We start from the raw sequence: 16320 nt of genomic DNA on the forward strand, positions 1-16320 counted from the left end.
TTATACACGTAAAAGCATCTGGTTTAATCGTCACCAAATCCAACAGAGGGGATACTGTGAGCGGAGTTATTTTTTTTCTGGTGAAGGAAATTGAGGCCGGGGGATGTCCAGTTGCCAAGACCACAAAGAGGGTGAATACCACACAAGAGGGTTCAGGTCACAAACCTTGGGGGCTGGGGTCTTTATTGCAACCCCTCCCCAGAAGATGGCAGTACAGAGTCTTGTCCCAGCAGAAGAGGTTGTTGGAGCCAGCATGGAAGCCAACGGTGTTGAGAGAGGGGCGCCCAGGACCCCTATGGGTTAAGGGTCCACTGGGCTGGGCTTTGAACCCAGACCAGCTACTTCTAGAGCTGGACTTGCTTCCTCAGGGCACTGCAGGTGCACCAAGGGAAAGAAAGTTCTGAGTGATGATCCACCCACCGGGTCCCCACAGTCACTTCTTCTTCTGCACGTGGCCACAGTCGTACTTGCCGCGCACGACCTTGAGCTTGACACCCGGCAGGTCCTGCGTGCGGCCGCCCTGTACGAGGACCACGTGGTGCTCCTGCAGGTTGTGGCCCTCTCCAGGGATGAAGCAGACGGCCTCCCGGCCAGTGCTGAGCCTCACGCGGCAACACTTGCGGTTGGCTGAGTTGGGCTTCTTGGGCTTGCGGATAAAGGTGCGCAGGACCACACCCTTCAGCTGTGGCCGGCCCTCCGTCGGGCCTGGTTTCGAAGGCGGAAACTTCGGGGGGCCCCGACGGTGTAGCTGGTTCAGGGTGGCCATGGGACGCGTGCCCCAAGGCCGGGGGGCCAGGGCTAGGCCTGGAGAGACACCAGGAGGGCGGAAGAGAGATTATTATCCCAGCGAACAGATAACAGCATCAGCCACTCGCTCTTTTGTTTGAGGCACCGTTCCAAGTACTTCCCAGGGCTATATTTGTTTATGGCTGGAGGTACTCATGGCTGAGAGTAATATTAATAACATTTATGGAGCAATCACCATGTGTCGGGTTCTTTTTTAAGCATTTCGTAAGAATTAACTTACAGGTTTCCACTGTGTCCTGTACTGTTCTATGCCTCGTATCTACGTTAACACACACCGCCCCACAGCCACCCTCTGAGGTGGGGGGGAGGCTGGTCTCTGGGCCGTGTTACTCCCCCTGTCACCCCACTTCCATCCCCATGAGCAGATTCTGTCAACTGAGACTTCACAACTGATCGGAATCCCCTTCCTCCTCCACAGCATCCACCCTGGTCCTGTCTACCCTTGATTCTCACTGGACTCTCCTGTCCTCCTCCTCCCAGGTCTCCCTATTTCTACTGTCTGCTCCCCACATGCAGCCAGAGGTACCCTGTGGACACTGGGTCAGATACATTCCTCCCCTGCTCAGAGCCTCCCTATGGCTCCATCTCAGTCCGATGAAGAGCCAAATTCCCACCCAGAGGAACCCCAAGCCCCCCACTTACCATAATTTAGGGACATGCTAAGGCCACGGAGAAGGCCGGACCAAGACATCCCACCGCCTGCAGAGTCCCTGTATAAGGGGATAAGATAAAGTGGCCTTCATTGGGGTAGGGTCCAAATTCTCCCCAACTCTCCCTATTTAGTGAAATGAAAGTCACTCAGTCGTGTCCGACTCTTTGTGACCCCATGGACTATACAGGTCATGGAATTCTCCACGCCAGAATACTGGAGTGGGCAGCCTTTCCCTTCTCCAGGGCATCTTCCAAACCCAAAGATCGAACCCAGGTGCCCCACACTGCAGGCGGATTCTTTACCAGCTGAGCCACAATGGAAGCCCCAATTCTCCCCCACCCTCCCTATTTAGCCTTCCGGTCAAATCTAAGCAATTTCCTCTACCGTATAACCGCAACCCCTAACGCTGCTAAGAGAAAGTCCCTCCGTAAGTTTAGGCTTGCACTGAATAAGCTCTCGGGGAGCCAACAGTCTCTGCTCACATACAGAATAAAACGGGAACCTGAGGGGAGACCCCGGAGGTTTGGAGAACTCGAGCTCCGTAGACTTTACCGACCCTAGCCCGGTCCGCCGACACGCTGAAACCGATCTCTAGCTCGATCTGCGGGGAACAGAGAACGATTGGACAACGATAGTGTCAATCTCGGGCAACTGTTCTCATTGAATTGTGTTTTTTTGAGGCATAGAAGGGCTTCACCCCTCCCAGGGTCTGATTGGCTAGTCTCGAGCAGAACAGCAGCTTTGTAATTGGTCTAAATGAGTAGTGGGCGGGACGAGGGGGGTGCGTGACTCCTTGTCCGCCTTCCAAGATGGCTGCGTCCATAGTGCGGCGCTTGGGTCCTCTAGTAGCTGGTCGGGGCCTGCGGCTTCGAGGAGGCTGTGTCTGTAACCAGAGCTTCAAGAGAAGTTTCGCTACGGAGAGACAGGACCGGAACCTCCTGTACGAACACGCGCGTGAGGGCTACAGCGCGCTCCCTCTGCTGGATATGGAATCACTGTGCGCATACCCGGAAGATGCCGCGCGCGCGCTGGATCTCCGCAAGGGGGAGTTGCGGTCTAAGGATCTGCCCGGCATCGTGAGTGCGCTTGCGCGGCCCAACCACCGCGGGGCCGGTCCGCTTTGCCTATTGGCTGTTCGCTTTACGGACGAAATGGGCTTACAAGATACTGTCCCGCAGGGGGCGTTCTGATCGCAAGAATTTTAATTCCTTCCCAGTTTAGCCAATGTGTTGTGCCTGGCACCTAGGTACGTGTCGGATACCACGGAGTGCTAAGGCCCTACTGTCCATATAGCCATCATGCTCCTAGTCCATAAAGCGTGCTGGGAACTCACTGTCTTCCCGCGTCCTTTGTGCTCAGGCCTCTTGCCAGGCTTATGGTAAAGCCACAAAGGAAAACGGGGAACAGAGATATGAATCAGTGGGTAAGGGGAGACCCTTGCCTTTGGGGAGTGAGAGGAAGAGTTTTGCACTTACCCCACAAGTATCAGGCAGTTGCTGCTGCTACTGGTAAGTCGCTTCAGTCGTGTCCGACTCTGTGTGACCCCATAGACGTCAGCCCACCAGGCTCCCCCGTCCCTGGGATTCTCCAGGCAAGAGCACTCGAGTGAGTTGCCATTTCCTTCTCCAATGCATGAAAGTGAAAGTGAAGTCGCTCAGTCGTGTCCGACTCTTAGCGACCCCATGGACTGCAGCCTACCAGGCTCCTCCGTCCATGGGATTTTCCAGGCAAGACTACTGGAGTGGAGTGCCATTGCCTTCTCCGATCAGGCAGTTAAGTAGTGTTATTTTATGAACGAATGTGTTTTTGAACATATTTAGGGAGTGCGTATGTTCTGTACCTGATGTTGAGAATAAGGCAGTGAATATTAATAATCATACTACTGGGCTTCCCTGGTGGTTCAGACGGTAAAGAATCTGCCTGTAATGCAGGAGACCCAGGCTTGATCCCTAGGTCGGGAAGATTCCCTGGAGAAGGGCAGAAGAGCCTGGTGGGCTACAGTCCATAGCATTGCAAAGAGTTGGACACGACTATGCAACTAACACACACATTCATACTGTGCTACTACTCATAAGGCCAGCACATACATAACACTACATGCTGGTGAACTAGGACTGGAATTGCCATATTTCTAGACTCTGTTGAAATGCTGGGGGTGATGGGGACCCCAAATCCTCCCAGTCCTCTCTTGGACCGCCCCCCCCAACCCATACATCCAATCTAGTATAAGTGCTTTATGCAGATGAGTCCCCTTTAAGTTTCACAGCAACCCTATGAGATGGGTGCCATTATATCCACAATTTTAACAGAGGGGAAACTAAGGCTCAGAGAAGCTAATTTAAAAAGAAACAAACATATGGCAGTTCCTCAAAAAATTAAACATAGAATTACTATGTAATCCAGCAATCCCACTTCTGAGTACATACCCCCCCCCCAAAAAAAAAAAGAAAAGCAGGGACTCAAACAGATACCTACCTGTATGTTCGTGTTTATAGCAGCATTATTCACAGTGGCCAAAAGGTGGAAGTAACCCAAGTGTCCACTAATCAATGAATGGATAGAGAAAATGTGGTAGGGACTTGCCTGGTAATCCAGTGGTTAAGACTTCATGGTCCAAAGCAGGGGATGCAGGTTCGATCCCTGGCCAGGAACCTAAGACCCCACGAGCACTGAGGCCAAAAACCAAAACGTGAAACAGAAGCAATACTGTGACCAGTACAATAAAGACTTTAAAAATGGTCCACATCAAAAAGAATCTTGTAAGAAAATGTGGTAAATACTTGCAATGGAATAACATTCAGCCTTAAAAAGGAAGGAAATTCCGACACATGCTACAATGTGAGTGCTCAGCTGATCAGTCATGTCTGCCTCTTTGCAACTCCATGGACTGTAGCCTGCCAGCCTCCTCCGTCCATGAGATTTTCCAGCAAGAACACTAGAGTGGGTTGCCATTTCTTGCCATTTCCTCCTCCAGGGGATCTTCCCGACCCCTGTGTCTCCTGCATTGGCAGGTGGATTCTTTAGCACTGAGCCACCTGGGAAGCCCATACTGCAAAATGGATTTATCTTAAATTCGTTATGCTAGGTGAAGTAAGCCAGTCGCAAAAGGGCAAGCACTGTGTGATTCCAGTTCTGTGAGGCTTCTGGATTTGTCTCAGTCAAATCCACAGAGACAGAATATAGAATGGTAGTTGGCAGGTGCAGGAATGTCTAATGGGTACAGTTTCAGTTTGGGAAGGTTCAGTGGTTCCGGAGATGGGTAGTTGTGATGCTAGCACAATATAAATGTATTTAATGCCACTGAAATGTACACTTAAAAAACAGTTAATGTGCAAAATTCTATGTATATTTTATCCCAGATCTCAACATGGCAGGAGCTGAGGCAGCTGCGGGAACAGATCCGGAGCCTGGAGGAGGAGAAGGAGGCTGTGACAGAGGCAGTGCGGGCCCTGGTGGTGAGCACGGGGTCCTGAGCAGGTGTGGGGCTGGCAGCAAGATGCCTCTGGCTACAGGTAACGGGAAACCCAGTTTCAGGAGTTTGAAGGATATGGACATTCATCGTCTCACACCACAAGCGTCCAGGGCCCAGGCATCCCTGGGGCTGATTCTTAACCACTGGACCACCAGGGAAGTCCCTAGCTCATCATCTGGGGGACACCATGCAACAGCCTGACTGGGGAGCTCCTGCCCTCAGCCCATTTCACAGACCAGGATACCAAGGCTTGGAGAGGGGAAGAGATTTGCCCAAGAGCACACTCTGGTTGGCACCCAACTTTCAGACCCAGTTCTGCTGCATTCCCTGGTGCTCAGGAACACAGAAGTTTCCGAGCATCAAAGACCGTTGGTGTCAGGCCTCCATGTGCATGCTCATAGACTTTACCATTCCGAGTCTCAGTTTTCTCATCAACAAAATGGGAATCACATTGATACGAACCTTATAGTGGGGGTTATGAAGAAAAAGGATCATCTGAGAGTCCTCTGCCCATGGCTAGACATGAGGCAGCACTAAACTGAGCTACAGGGTGTGATTGCTGTTATGTTATCTTGCCTCCTCCCAGTTTTACTAATAGAGAAACTGAGGTACAGGGTGGAGGAGGGTCCAGCCAGGCACTGGCAGAGCAAGGAATTCAGATCCCCTAGCCCTGCCCTTTCACCCCTCTTTCCCCTCCCCCTCATCCCCAACTCCATCACTCTAATCACCTCCTCATCTCTTTTCTACCAGGTAAACCAGGACAACAGTCAAGTGCAGCAGGTACTACAGAGAGTTGATATCCTGTCCCTGATCGGGGGTGGGCAGCACAGATAACCATTATCAGTCATACAGTCTCCATTGTATGTGATGGAAAACGTAACTCAAGTAAGAGTAAGAAAAATAACAACAGGCTGTGTTGATTCATAAAAATCCTGGCTTCAGGTACAGCTGGATCCAGCTCCTGGCTCCTCCATATTTGGTTCAGCTTTCTCCCCTTGAGGGCACGGAAGACAAGGTTTGGTGCAAAGAGGACCATTTTCTTGATACTTCCAGACAAAGCCCTGGGGCTGATTGTCATGAGTTTGTCTTGGATCACGTGCCTGTCTTTAAGCCAATCACTTTGGCCAAGCAATGGAATGTTCTAGTAGGCCAAGCCAGAGGCATGTCCTTGTGGACGTGCCACGAGGTGGTGAGGGGAGGTTCCTGAAAGGAAATTCAGGATGTTGAGCCTGAAGAAGAAGCAACAAAGTCCACCACAGAGGTTATCCTAGCCAGGACCCCACCCTCTCCTGGGCTGACCCCACGTGTCCCGTTCCCAGGACCCCCAATATCAGAGTCTGCGGGCACGTGGCCGGGAGATCCGGAAGCAGCTCACACTCCTCTACCCCAAGGAGGCCCAGCTCGAAGAGCAGTTCTACCTGCGGGCACTGAGGCTGCCCAACCAGACCCACCCAGACGTGGTGAGCACCTCGCCGGGCGGCAGGGGAGGCCAGGGCCCTGTCCGGCGCCACCTTCCCTCTGACACCCACTGTTTCCCACAGCCTGTCGGGGACGAAAGCCAGGCCCGCGTGCTCCATGTGGTTGGAGACAAGCCAGGTAGGCCATAGCCCAGGCTGGGGGACCCCAGGCTGAGGGCGGGGGCTCCTGGGGTCTGGGACTGTGGCCGGAGCCTGTAGAGCCCTGGGCTTTCTCACACTGTCTCGTGTGTGTGTGTTCCTGTGTGTGTGTGTGTGTCTGGCTCTTTCTCCTCCCCTCTCTCTCCTTTTCTCTCCCTCCCTCTTCCCCCACTGTCTCTCTAATCCTCTTTCTCTCTATCCCCTGTTCCCTGTCTCTTCTCCTCTTACCCCATTGCTTTTCATCCATATACAGCTTTCTCCTTCCAACCCCGGGGCCACCTGGAAATAGCCGAGAAACTCGACATCATCCGTCAGAAGTGAGCCCCCCCTCCCAGACCCTGCCATTCAGCAACCCCCCACCCCAGCAGCTGGCTGCCGGCTCCACTTCACTGGGCTCAGCATGGGATGTGGAACCACCAGGGCCTCGCCCGGCATGAATGTTTGATGACCGGCCTCCCGCCTGGCAGCTGGGCCTCTGCCCCGGGGTGCTAGAGTCCCCCTTCTTCCCCCACCAGCCCCGGCCTACAGGCCCCCACCTGTCTGCCCATCTGTCTCCCAGGCGCCTGTCCCATGTGTCTGGCCACCGCTCCTATTACCTGCGCGGGGCTGGGGCCCTCCTGCAGCACGGCCTGGTCAACTTCACACTCAACAAGCTCATCCACCGGGTATGGGCCAGGATGGGAGGGCTGCCTGGAGGGGGTGGCATCGACGCTGAGCTCCAAAGGCTCAAGGTGGAGAGGAGGGGGTGCCTCTACTCCAGTCACTGTTTTCAGAGCTTATGTGTATCATTGGCATACTTCATTCTTAGGGCAGCGTTAAGAGGAGCGTGCTGTTACTGTCCCCTTTAGAGATGGAGAAATTGAGGCCTGGAGAGGGAGGAACTGTCCAGGACCTCTGGCTCACGTGTGGGGCTCGCCCGAGAGCCTGCACCTGTCACCATTGGCCCTCACTGCCTGCCTGCAGTGGACAGCGAGTGTTGGGGAAAGAACAGTGTCTGCTGAGACTGGGGGGGTCGGCAAGGGCTGAGGGCTGGTCATGCAGCGACCAATGGGACGCTGGTCACAGTGAGGGACCCGGACTGTCCTGAGGGCACTGGGAGTCACAGAGGGTGTTCACTGGTGGGGGACACAGTCACATCTGTACGGAGAACTACACCTCCACTACCCTGTATGGTAACCTGAGTGAGGACATCGGGAGGCCCCAGTGACAGGGCCCCAGCACCCAGGGCCAGCTCCATGCCCACTGCTCGGGCCTGCCTCAGTGTCCTCTCCAGTGGAATGGGCTTCAGAGTGACACGGGGGAGCTGTTAGTCCCCTCTGCAGTGTCCGTTCTTCAGGCCTGAGCTTGGGGTCTGGTGGGGGTCCTGGCTGTGCTCCTCACCCCTTCCCTACCCCTTCCCAGGGCTTCACCCCCATGACGGTGCCAGACCTTCTCCGAGGAGTTGTGTTTGTAAGTGAGGACTCCGTTCCCCATGCCCAGCCATGTGTCAGGCCATGTTATGGGGGCCCCAGGCAGCAAGACCAGCCTGTCTCCACTGAAGAAACTGCCCTGGGGTTGGGTTGAAGGGGTCGCGTCATAATAGGGAACTCAGGGTGAATCTGGGGCTTCCCAGGCGGCTCAGTGGTAAAGAATCCGCCTGCCAATGCAGGAGCTGTGGGTTTGATCCCTGGGTCAGGATAATCCCCTGGAGGAGGAAATGGCAACTCCCTCCAGTCTTCTTGCCTGGAAAATTCCGTGGACAGAGGAGCCTGGCGGGCGGCAGTCCATGGGGTCAAAGGAGTCAGCATGGCTGAGTGACTGAGCACGCACATGCATGCAGGGTGCTTCCCTTCCTTCCAGGGGAGGAGCAGGGGATATGATGACAGAATGGGGCCCCCCAAGGTTACCTGTCCTCTGGCCTCCTCCCCAGGAAGGCTGTGGGATGACACCAAATGCCAAACCATCCCAAATTTACAACATCGACCCCTCCCGCTTTGAAGACCTCAATCTGGCCGGGACAGCGGAGGTAGGACTTGCAGGTGAGAGCACACCTGGGGGCCAGAGCAGGGCGAGAGCCCCTCAGGTCCTCGGCGCGGGAGGGAAAGGGGGCAGCCAGGAGCATCCCGGGGGTGATGGCTGCACGCCCAGGGCCTATGCGTACAGTTGTGTAGGTTGTTCAGCCACGTGTCCTGACATGAGGTTGTGTCTGCCAGAAGGGACACCTTTTCTAATTCCCACAAAGGTTTCCTGTGGATGGATGGATGGTGGCCCTGGCTGACCCCTTCTGTCCCCTTCTCCTCCCAGGCTACTTCATGGACCACTCCGTGGCCTTCAGGGACCTGCCAATCAGGTGATGCCTTGTTCCTGTAGAACTTGTCCCCACCTGTGACATCCCCTGTCCTCTCCCTGACCCCACTTACCCACCCCACCCCCCACCAGGATGGTTTGTTCCAGTACCTGCTACCGGGCGGAAACAGACACGGGGAAGGAGCCGTGGGGGCTGTATCGAGTACACCACTTCACCAAGGTTGGCATAGCTAGGACTGTGGCGGGGACACCCCAACAGCCTAGTGCCTCCTGACTCCTGTGCCCCTCGCCCTGCCCCAGGTGGAGATGTTTGGGGTGACAGGCCCCGGGCTGGAGCAGAGCTCAGAGCTGCTGGAGGAGTTCCTGTCCCTTCAGATGGAGATCTTGACAGAGCTGGGCTTGCACTTCCGGTGCGGGGAGGGGCCAGGGGCTGAGATGGATGGTGGGGTCTGGGGTTGGGGACAGAGGGTGAGGGGTTGGGGAGGAGGGAAAGGCTGGCTGGGCGCTCCCCCATCTTGAAAACCCTCACCGCCTCTTCTCCCCTGCCCCCTTTTGCCCGTGTTAGGATTGTATATAGGATGTCTATCTATCAAGTCCAGTGTCAAGACAAGCTCCCTTCCCTCCTGTGACTCCCCGACCCTAGCATGCTGTCTCATCTGCCTAGTCCAAGATGGCTTTTTAAGATACTGTTTTGTTTACTTATTGTTGTTATTGGTGGTGCTGGCTCTTCACTGCTGTGCGGGCTTTTCTCCAGTCGCAGCGAGCGGGAGCTGCTGTCCAGTGGCCGTGTGCGGGCTTCTCCTTGCAGTGACTTCTCTCGTGGAGCATGGGCTCTGGAAGCTCAGGCTTCCATAGTTGAAATGCGAGGGTTCAGTGGTAGCAGCTCCCGGGCTCCAGAGCGCAGGCTCAGTAGTTGCGGCGCGTGTGCTCTGCTGCTCCACAGCATGTGAGATCTTCCTGGATCAGAGATCGAAGCCATGTTCCCTGCATTGGCAGGTGGATTCTTAACCACTGAGCCACCAGGGAAGCCCCAGGATGGCTTTTTACCTTCCAGTGGGAAGGGGAGGTTGGGGAGAGGGCACACCCCTTCCCTCTAAGGGGGTGACCGGACGGCGCGAGCCCCACCGCCTCGCTCACCCTGTCAGTCACACATTTTCAGGAGAGGCTGAGGAGGGTGGACTTTTTTCTGAGTGACCCATTACAGAAATCTGGGGGTGCTGTTGCTATCTATAGAAGGAAGAAGAGCCCTGGTGAACAAACAGCCCGGTGTCTTGGCCATCTCGTCCCCTTTGCCACCGTCATCTCTTTATTACCTCCGTTTCCCTCTTTTGGGGCTTCCTACCCTTCCATCACCTCCCACTGCACCCCACCCCCCCACCTCTCACCCACTGCCCTTTGCCCTGTCTTTCTCCGGGGCTGCAGAGTCCTGGACATGCCCACACAGGAGCTGGGCCTGCCCGCCTACCGCAAGTTCGACATTGAGGCCTGGATGCCAGGGCGAGGCCGGTTCGGTGAGGTGAGCCCCCTGTCCAGCGGGGCCCTCAGGGTGGGAAAGAGGACCCCCCTCACTGCTCCCCACAGCCCATCGTCTCAGCCCACCCCAACCCCCACGCCCAGGTCACCAGTGCTTCCAACTGCACGGACTTCCAGAGCCGCCGTTTACACATCATGTTCCAGACCGAGGCCGGGGAGCTGCAGTTCGCACACACGGTGAGCCCACACCCTTGCCCGCCCTGCCCTGCACCCCCATGCCGGAGACCCACCACTGCAGCCCCTCCCCTGGGCCCACTGGAGCCTGGATCTGAGCGTCCCCTCCTCTCAGGTGAATGCCACGGGCTGTGCTGTCCCTCGTCTCCTCATCGCCCTCCTGGAGAGCTATCAGCAGAAGGTGAGGGGCGGGGGCGGCGGGAGGATCCCATGGTGGGAGGCGGGGGCCGGAGGCTGGAAGGCCGGCTGGGCAGCCGCCTGAGGCCTGCTCTCTCCCCAGGACGGCTCAGTGCTCGTGCCCCCTGCCCTCCAGCCCTACCTCGGCACCGATCGGATCACCACCCCCACCCACGTGCCTCTCCAGTACATCGGCCCCAACCAGCCCCAGAAGCCCAGGCTCCCGGGCCAGCCTGCCTCGAGCTGAGGACTCATCCTTGTTGGCCAGTAGGGTTGTCACCACTTCCTGGAGCTTAGGGGTCCCTGGCCCCTGGGACCTGGTGTCCTGAGTCTGTCCCGACATCTACCTTCTTCATGTCCACTCCCCACCTGGGCCTCTGGACTCCAGGGTTCCTGGGGATCAGTCAGAGACCCTGTTGTCATTGGGGGTCCCAGCCTGCAGTGAGAAGCAGTGGTTCCTCCAAGGGGACTTGGAGGTCTGGGGGAGGGCAGAGGAGAGGGAGAGGAGGCCTCCATGCCTCCTTCCTTCTTCCCACCCTCAGTGATTAAGAGAAGGTTCCCTAATAAATGGTCAGAACAAAGGCTTGTGTGGGTCTGTGAGTGAGGGAGGTGGCCTGGCCGACTTGCCAGGATGCTGGCCAGTTTCTCAGAGGTGCTGAACCATCCAGGGGTCTGTGGCTGCAGGGACCATGCCAGAAGTGTCCAGCACCCCCGGAGCATGTAGAGGGTAGCTTGGGGGTCACTGAGGGAACCAAGAGGATGCTGAGGCCTCTCCCCTGACCCTGGGATAAGTGGTACCTCACACCCAACCTTCCGCCTCGGTCCCCAGCCCCAGGTGGGGCGGGAAGCAGCCTGAACTCGGTGAAGCCAGAACCCACTCCTCCCCTTGGAGCCCCCATCTCCATACCTGGAACTGCTTTCGCAGCTCCTCCAACTGCAGCACTTCAAGTCATCCTAGGCTATTCTCACATCCACATCCCATCCTTCAGCAAACCCTGGCAGCTCCTCCTCCAAAATATTTCCAGGGGGTCTCTGGTTGCCCAGTGGTTAAGAATCCACTTGCCAATGCAGAGGACACAAGTTCATGGAAGATCCCACATGCCATGGAACAACTAAGGCTGTACTCCACCGCTACTGAGCCCAAGCTCTGGAGCCCAAGAACTGCAACCACTGAGCCTGCGTGCCTAGAACCTGTACTCTCTACAACCAGAGGAAGCCTGTATGCAGCAATGAAGACGCAGTGCAGCCAAAAATAAGTAAATCTTAAAAAAAAAAAAAATTCCCAAATCCTGCCTTTGCTGTCTCGTCCGCTGTCCTGTATCGTAGCAGCCTCTTCTTGCTTTCTGCCCCCCCACGCAAAGCCAGAGGGACCCTGTGGGCAACTGCATCAGGTCATGTGCCTCCCTGCTCAGAGCCCTCCTGTGGCTCCATCTCCCTGGGAGGGAAGGACAAGTTGTCACCGGGGCCCCCGGGAACTGCCTCCCTCCTTCCTTTCTGATGGCCTCTTCCCTGTTGTGCTCTGGCCAGCCCTCCAACCTGCCTGCCTGTTCGCTCAGACTCAATCCCAACTCAGGCACTTGCTCGACTCTTTCCTATCCTAGCTGTTCTTCCCCCTAAATCTTGTGAGATTGCCTGCATTTTATCCTTCAGGTCTTAGCCCAAATGTCACCTCCTCAGAGAGGGCTCCCCTGACTAGCCTGGCCAAAAACCCCAGGCTGTAGCTGCCATGCTCCTGTGATGTGCCACAGCCATTTCCTCCTTGCCCCCCCCCCTTTTTTTTTTTTAATATTTTTTGACTGTGTCGGATCTTGGTTGCAGTGCGGAGGCTTCTGCCTAGGTGTGGTACGCAGGCTCCAGAGCACAAGGGCTCAGTTGCCCCATGGCATGTGGGATCTTAGTTCCCTGATCAGTAATCAAACCCACACCCCTTGCATTGGAACATTAGAAGGCAGATTTTTTTTTAATTCGGCAGCCTCTGGTCTTAGTTGCAGCGTTGATCTTACTTCCAGCATGCAGGATCTTTCATCGTGGTGCGCGGATTCCCCAGTTGTAGCCCAGGTGGACTTCAGAAGTTGCCTCGAAGGCTTGGTTGGCCCCGGGGCATGTGGGACTTAGTTCCCCGACCAGGGGTCAAACCCGTGTCCCCTGCATTGCAAGACGGGTTCTTAACCGCTGGACCACCATGGAAGTCCCTCCTCCTTCCTTGAGTGTTGTCTGTCTTCCCCTCTCAAATGTCCACTCCAAGAGGCCAGGGAGGTTTGCCCGTAGCCTCATTCTCTGTTGTAGCCCCAGTGTCTAGAAGAGGACTGGACATATAGTGTGTGTCCAAGAAAAATTACTGGATGAAGGAGCCCGGGCCCGTGTAGTTCTCCATGCCAGGCACTGCCCAAGCTAATATGTATGTGCATCACTTTAATCTTCCCCATCAGCTGTGGAATAGGTTGTCACCAGCCCCGTTTCACAAGTGAGTTAACAGGTTGGATGAAGCAGTTGTCCCAGGGCTGCACTGCTGGTAGCAGAGGAGCTGCAACTCAGGTGGGGCCCAGTTACAACTCTGAGGAAGTAGGTTTATGAGACCTGCTTTCCAGAAGGCAAGGCATTGCCTGAGGATGGTCTGTAACCTCCCAGCGGGGCCTTAAGCTCATGCTAACATGTCCACTTCTATGTGACCCTGTGGGCTATAGCCAGCTTCTGTCCATGGGATTCTCCAGGCAAGAATACTGAAGTGAGTAGCCATTCCCTTCTCCAGGGGATCTTCCTGACCCAGGGATTGAACCCGGGTCTCCTGCATTGCAGGCAGATTCTTTACTGTCTGAGCCACCAGGGAAGCCCCAGTCAGACCCTGTTTATGTGGGAAGAGAAGCCCTCACCTTCCAAGCAGGCATTCAGGGGCTGGAAGCTGGAGAGGAGGGTGCAGGGCAGTGGGCCCCCATGAATAATTGAGGGTCTCAGACAGGTCTCTCTCTGCCCCACAGCTGTTGCCCTGCCTCAGGCGGCGAGGGGGAGGCGGTGACATCACTTCCTCCCCTGTGGGGGCTACTCAACGGGGGAGGGCAGGTGCGGGTTATAAGGAGCTGCCACCCCGGCCACACAGCGCCAAGGACCCTGGTCTGGACGCCCAACCATGCAGCGCCAAGGGTCCACCATGCTGCTCTTGCTGTTGCTGCCTGCTCTGCTGGCGCTGCTGCTGGGGGCTGGTGAGTGCCAGAGATCAGGGCAAACTCAGCAGCCAGCTGGGGGAGCAGGGACTCAGGTGACCAGGAATGGGGACAGTGCACCCAGTGGGGCCAGACTAGAGCTTTCCTGACTGAGCTTCCAAGTAGAGCCAGTGCCCCTGGCAGGTGGCTGGGGGAGTGGACTTGTGGGTACCGGGACGACCTTGGAACTGGAATCAGCACCAGGGACAGTGCCCAGGGTCCGAGCCCAGCACCCACCTCCTTCCCCCACAGCCACTGCAGCTCCCCTGGCACCCAGACCCTCCAAGGAGGAGGTAAGGACTGTGGCCTTTCACCCCACCTCATCTCCCTGGGACCCCAGCCCCCTCCACCATCTCCATCTCCCTTCCAACCCTCCTACGTTCTCATTCTCCCCATCTGCATTGCCCTCAATCTCCCCTCTGACCCTTCATCCTTCACCCCCAGCTGACGCGCTGTCTGGCAGAGGTGGTCACAGAAGTGCTGACGCTGGGCCAGGTGAGGCGAGGCCCCTGCCTGGCTCTCCTCCACAGAGGTAAGGGGGGCTCAAGCTCCAGTTCCTCTTAGGAGCCCCCGCCCCACCAGGGGTCTGCCCAGGGCTGCCTCGAGGCAGTGGCATCCCCTTCTCATCCCAGCGCCACTGTCTGGACTGGCATGGCACCGTTAAGCATGTCCAGACTGAAGGAGCCTGGCCCACAGCCCCACCCTTGGGGCTCCCTGCAAGGGTACAGGATGGGGGCAGAGTGTCTCCCGGTACTGACCCTCTTCTCCCAGGTGTGGGCTGTCACCTGGGGGACCTCGGGCACCCCACCCCCCGGAACTCCTCTAGGTCTGTCTCCTGATTAGCTGCACAGAGAACATCCCCTCTTTCCATCAGAAATGTGTGAGACAGAGCCCTATGGCTGTCGGTCCACTGAAGATAATGGCCTACTGCTTGGGGATTTTAAAAAGCCAGAGGCTGGGAAGATGAGGTCTAGTCAGGAGGTGAGGGACGAGGAAGAGGAGGAGGAGGCAGCAGAAAGGACCCACAAGTCTGAGGTGCGGGAACAGGCTGTCCGTGAGCAGCTCCACAGCCGGCTCCACCAGGACCACGAAGAGGAGAAAGAGGAAGAAAAGAAGAGGGGGCCCGTGGAGACCTTGGAGGGCCTGTGGAAGAAGCGTCTGGAGGGCGGCAGGGGCCCCCAGAAGCAGGTGGCAGAGCAGGCCAGCGATGAGGAGACGGCCCAGTTCGAGGCAGAGGAGAAGGGAGTGCAGGTGCTGGGCGAGGGCCGCAGCCTGTGGCAGGGGGTCGAGGCGGGCGGAGAGAGACGTGAGGACCGCCACCACTCCCGCCAGCCAGAAGCCGAGCCCCAGCAGGAGGAGAAGGAAGAGGCTTCAGACAGGCAGGTGAGTGGAGGCGGCAATGGGGGAGCAGGGTAGACCAGATGTCAGTGGACATCCTTCCAAGTAGTCACCAACAGCAACATCCACCATGAATAGGCTGACACAAGGAGTAGGTAGCAACACCTAAGCGGGGCCTTCACCTGACCAGGAGGGCTTCCATGCCTACTCCCCATACAGCAACCAAGAAGCCACCCTTATTGCCCAGAAGCGCCAGAGTTAGCTACCATTGCTGGTCTGTGACCAGTGTGTTGGCCCCATGAAAAGTAGCGGCTGTGCCCAGTTCACTGGGCCATAGGCGGACACCACTGGTGGGTCGTGGAGAGTAGAGCTGTCACCACGATCAACAGCAGTGACAGAAATGGCCCTCACCTCACAGATGGGTCATGGCATCCAAGGTGAGCGCCTGTGCTAGCCCTCCGTCTGCCGCACTGGCTATGGCAGACACCGTGGGCCTCACCGCTGGCCATGTTAGCCCACGTGACTCTTCCAGGGTCAACCAGCGGGGTCACCATTGTAGTCCACGATGACCAAGGAGACCGCTGCGGTTGCCACTGTGTGAACTGACCTGGCCCACGTTTGTGGACAACCACTGAGGTGGCCTGCCTTTGAAGGTGGGTGCTGAGACCCCATTTCTGTTGCCACCAGGGGCACGATGTGGAGCGGCTGGAGCACATGAGCGATGAGCTGAAGAAGGCGACGGAGATGCTGCGAGAGGAGCTCAGGAGGGGGGGCTGACCCCTGACCTCACGTCCTCCTCCTCCCACACACCCCATACAGCTTAGTACCGCTGACCCCCAACCTATCACCCCACCCTGCTCCCCAACCAGCAGGAGTGGGGAGAAGGGTGTGCCTTGAAACCAGGCCTGAGGGGCCAAGTCTGAGCTGGGTGGAGGGGCTGGGCTCCGCCTGACTCAGGACACAGCCCAGATGCCCTAACCCGTTCCAACCCCCGACCCCGAGTGAATAAAGCACAGAGAAAACCAAGGCTGATGGCATCGCACTTGATTTTAGAGGGACAGGGGCTCA

General features: G+C 56.7%; 3 protein-coding genes across 5 annotated transcripts; 2 read left to right on the plus strand and 1 right to left on the minus strand.

Annotated features, from left to right (window-relative positions):
• Positions 1–2494, minus strand: MRPS12 (mitochondrial ribosomal protein S12). 3 transcript variants are annotated; one of them, XM_027515888.1, is made up of 3 exons: positions 2016–2494; positions 1450–1517; positions 1–804 (listed from the first exon to the last, which is right to left on the minus strand). In XM_027515888.1, the coding sequence occupies exons 2-3, from the start codon at positions 1496–1498 to the stop codon at positions 434–436; spliced, it is 420 nt and encodes a 139-aa protein (XP_027371689.1). In that variant the 5' UTR covers positions 1499–1517; positions 2016–2494; the 3' UTR covers positions 1–433. The 3 variants fall into 3 exon arrangements, with proteins under 3 accessions (XP_027371689.1, XP_027371692.1, XP_027371691.1); XM_027515891.1 differs by having other exon boundaries at positions 1946–2264; XM_027515890.1 differs by having other exon boundaries at positions 1962–2257.
• On the plus strand, positions 2249–11298 carry SARS2 (seryl-tRNA synthetase 2, mitochondrial). The gene is made up of 16 exons (XM_027515880.1): positions 2249–2535; positions 4819–4914; positions 5682–5711; positions 6251–6391; positions 6473–6527; positions 6801–6864; positions 7107–7212; positions 7949–7996; positions 8457–8565; positions 8831–8876; positions 8966–9053; positions 9134–9243; positions 10256–10349; positions 10451–10543; positions 10656–10721; positions 10821–11298. The coding sequence occupies exons 1-16, from the start codon at positions 2269–2271 to the stop codon at positions 10962–10964; spliced, it is 1557 nt and encodes a 518-aa protein (XP_027371681.1). The 5' UTR covers positions 2249–2268; the 3' UTR covers positions 10965–11298.
• A 528-nt stretch (positions 11299–11826) lies between these two features.
• CCER2 (coiled-coil glutamate rich protein 2) lies at positions 11827–16278 on the plus strand. Its single transcript, XM_027515887.1, has 6 exons — positions 11827–11973; positions 13693–13914; positions 14167–14207; positions 14359–14446; positions 14789–15297; positions 15940–16278. Exons 2-6 carry the CDS (start codon positions 13842–13844, stop codon positions 16027–16029), a joined length of 801 nt encoding a protein of 266 aa, XP_027371688.1. The 5' UTR covers positions 11827–11973; positions 13693–13841; the 3' UTR covers positions 16030–16278.
• Positions 16279–16320: the final 42 nt, after the last annotated feature.

The sequence above is a fragment of the Bos indicus x Bos taurus genome, chromosome 18, assembly GCF_003369695.1.
Source record: "Bos indicus x Bos taurus breed Angus x Brahman F1 hybrid chromosome 18, Bos_hybrid_MaternalHap_v2.0, whole genome shotgun sequence".
Classification (NCBI taxonomy): domain Eukaryota; kingdom Metazoa; phylum Chordata; class Mammalia; order Artiodactyla; family Bovidae; genus Bos; species Bos indicus x Bos taurus.

Coding starts and splice junctions, on each gene's coding strand:
- MRPS12 (XM_027515888.1), bottom strand. CDS start 1,498: ATGTCTTGGTCCGGCCTTCTCCGTGGCCTTAGCATGTCCCTAAATTAT. Junction 805..1,449: donor TAGCATGTCCCTAAATTATG/GTAAGTGGGGGG, acceptor GTGTCTCTCCAG/GCCTAGCCCTGGCCCCCCGG.
- SARS2 (XM_027515880.1), top strand. CDS start 2,269: ATGGCTGCGTCCATAGTGCGGCGCTTGGGTCCTCTAGTAGCTGGTCGG. Junction 6,528..6,800: donor TGTGGTTGGAGACAAGCCAG/GTAGGCCATAGC, acceptor ATCCATATACAG/CTTTCTCCTTCCAACCCCGG. Junction 8,566..8,830: donor AGCGGAGGTAGGACTTGCAG/GTGAGAGCACAC, acceptor TTCTCCTCCCAG/GCTACTTCATGGACCACTCC.
- CCER2 (XM_027515887.1), top strand. CDS start 13,842: ATGCAGCGCCAAGGGTCCACCATGCTGCTCTTGCTGTTGCTGCCTGCT. Junction 13,915..14,166: donor GGCGCTGCTGCTGGGGGCTG/GTGAGTGCCAGA, acceptor CTTCCCCCACAG/CCACTGCAGCTCCCCTGGCA. Junction 14,447..14,788: donor CCTGGCTCTCCTCCACAGAG/GTAAGGGGGGCT, acceptor TCTTTCCATCAG/AAATGTGTGAGACAGAGCCC.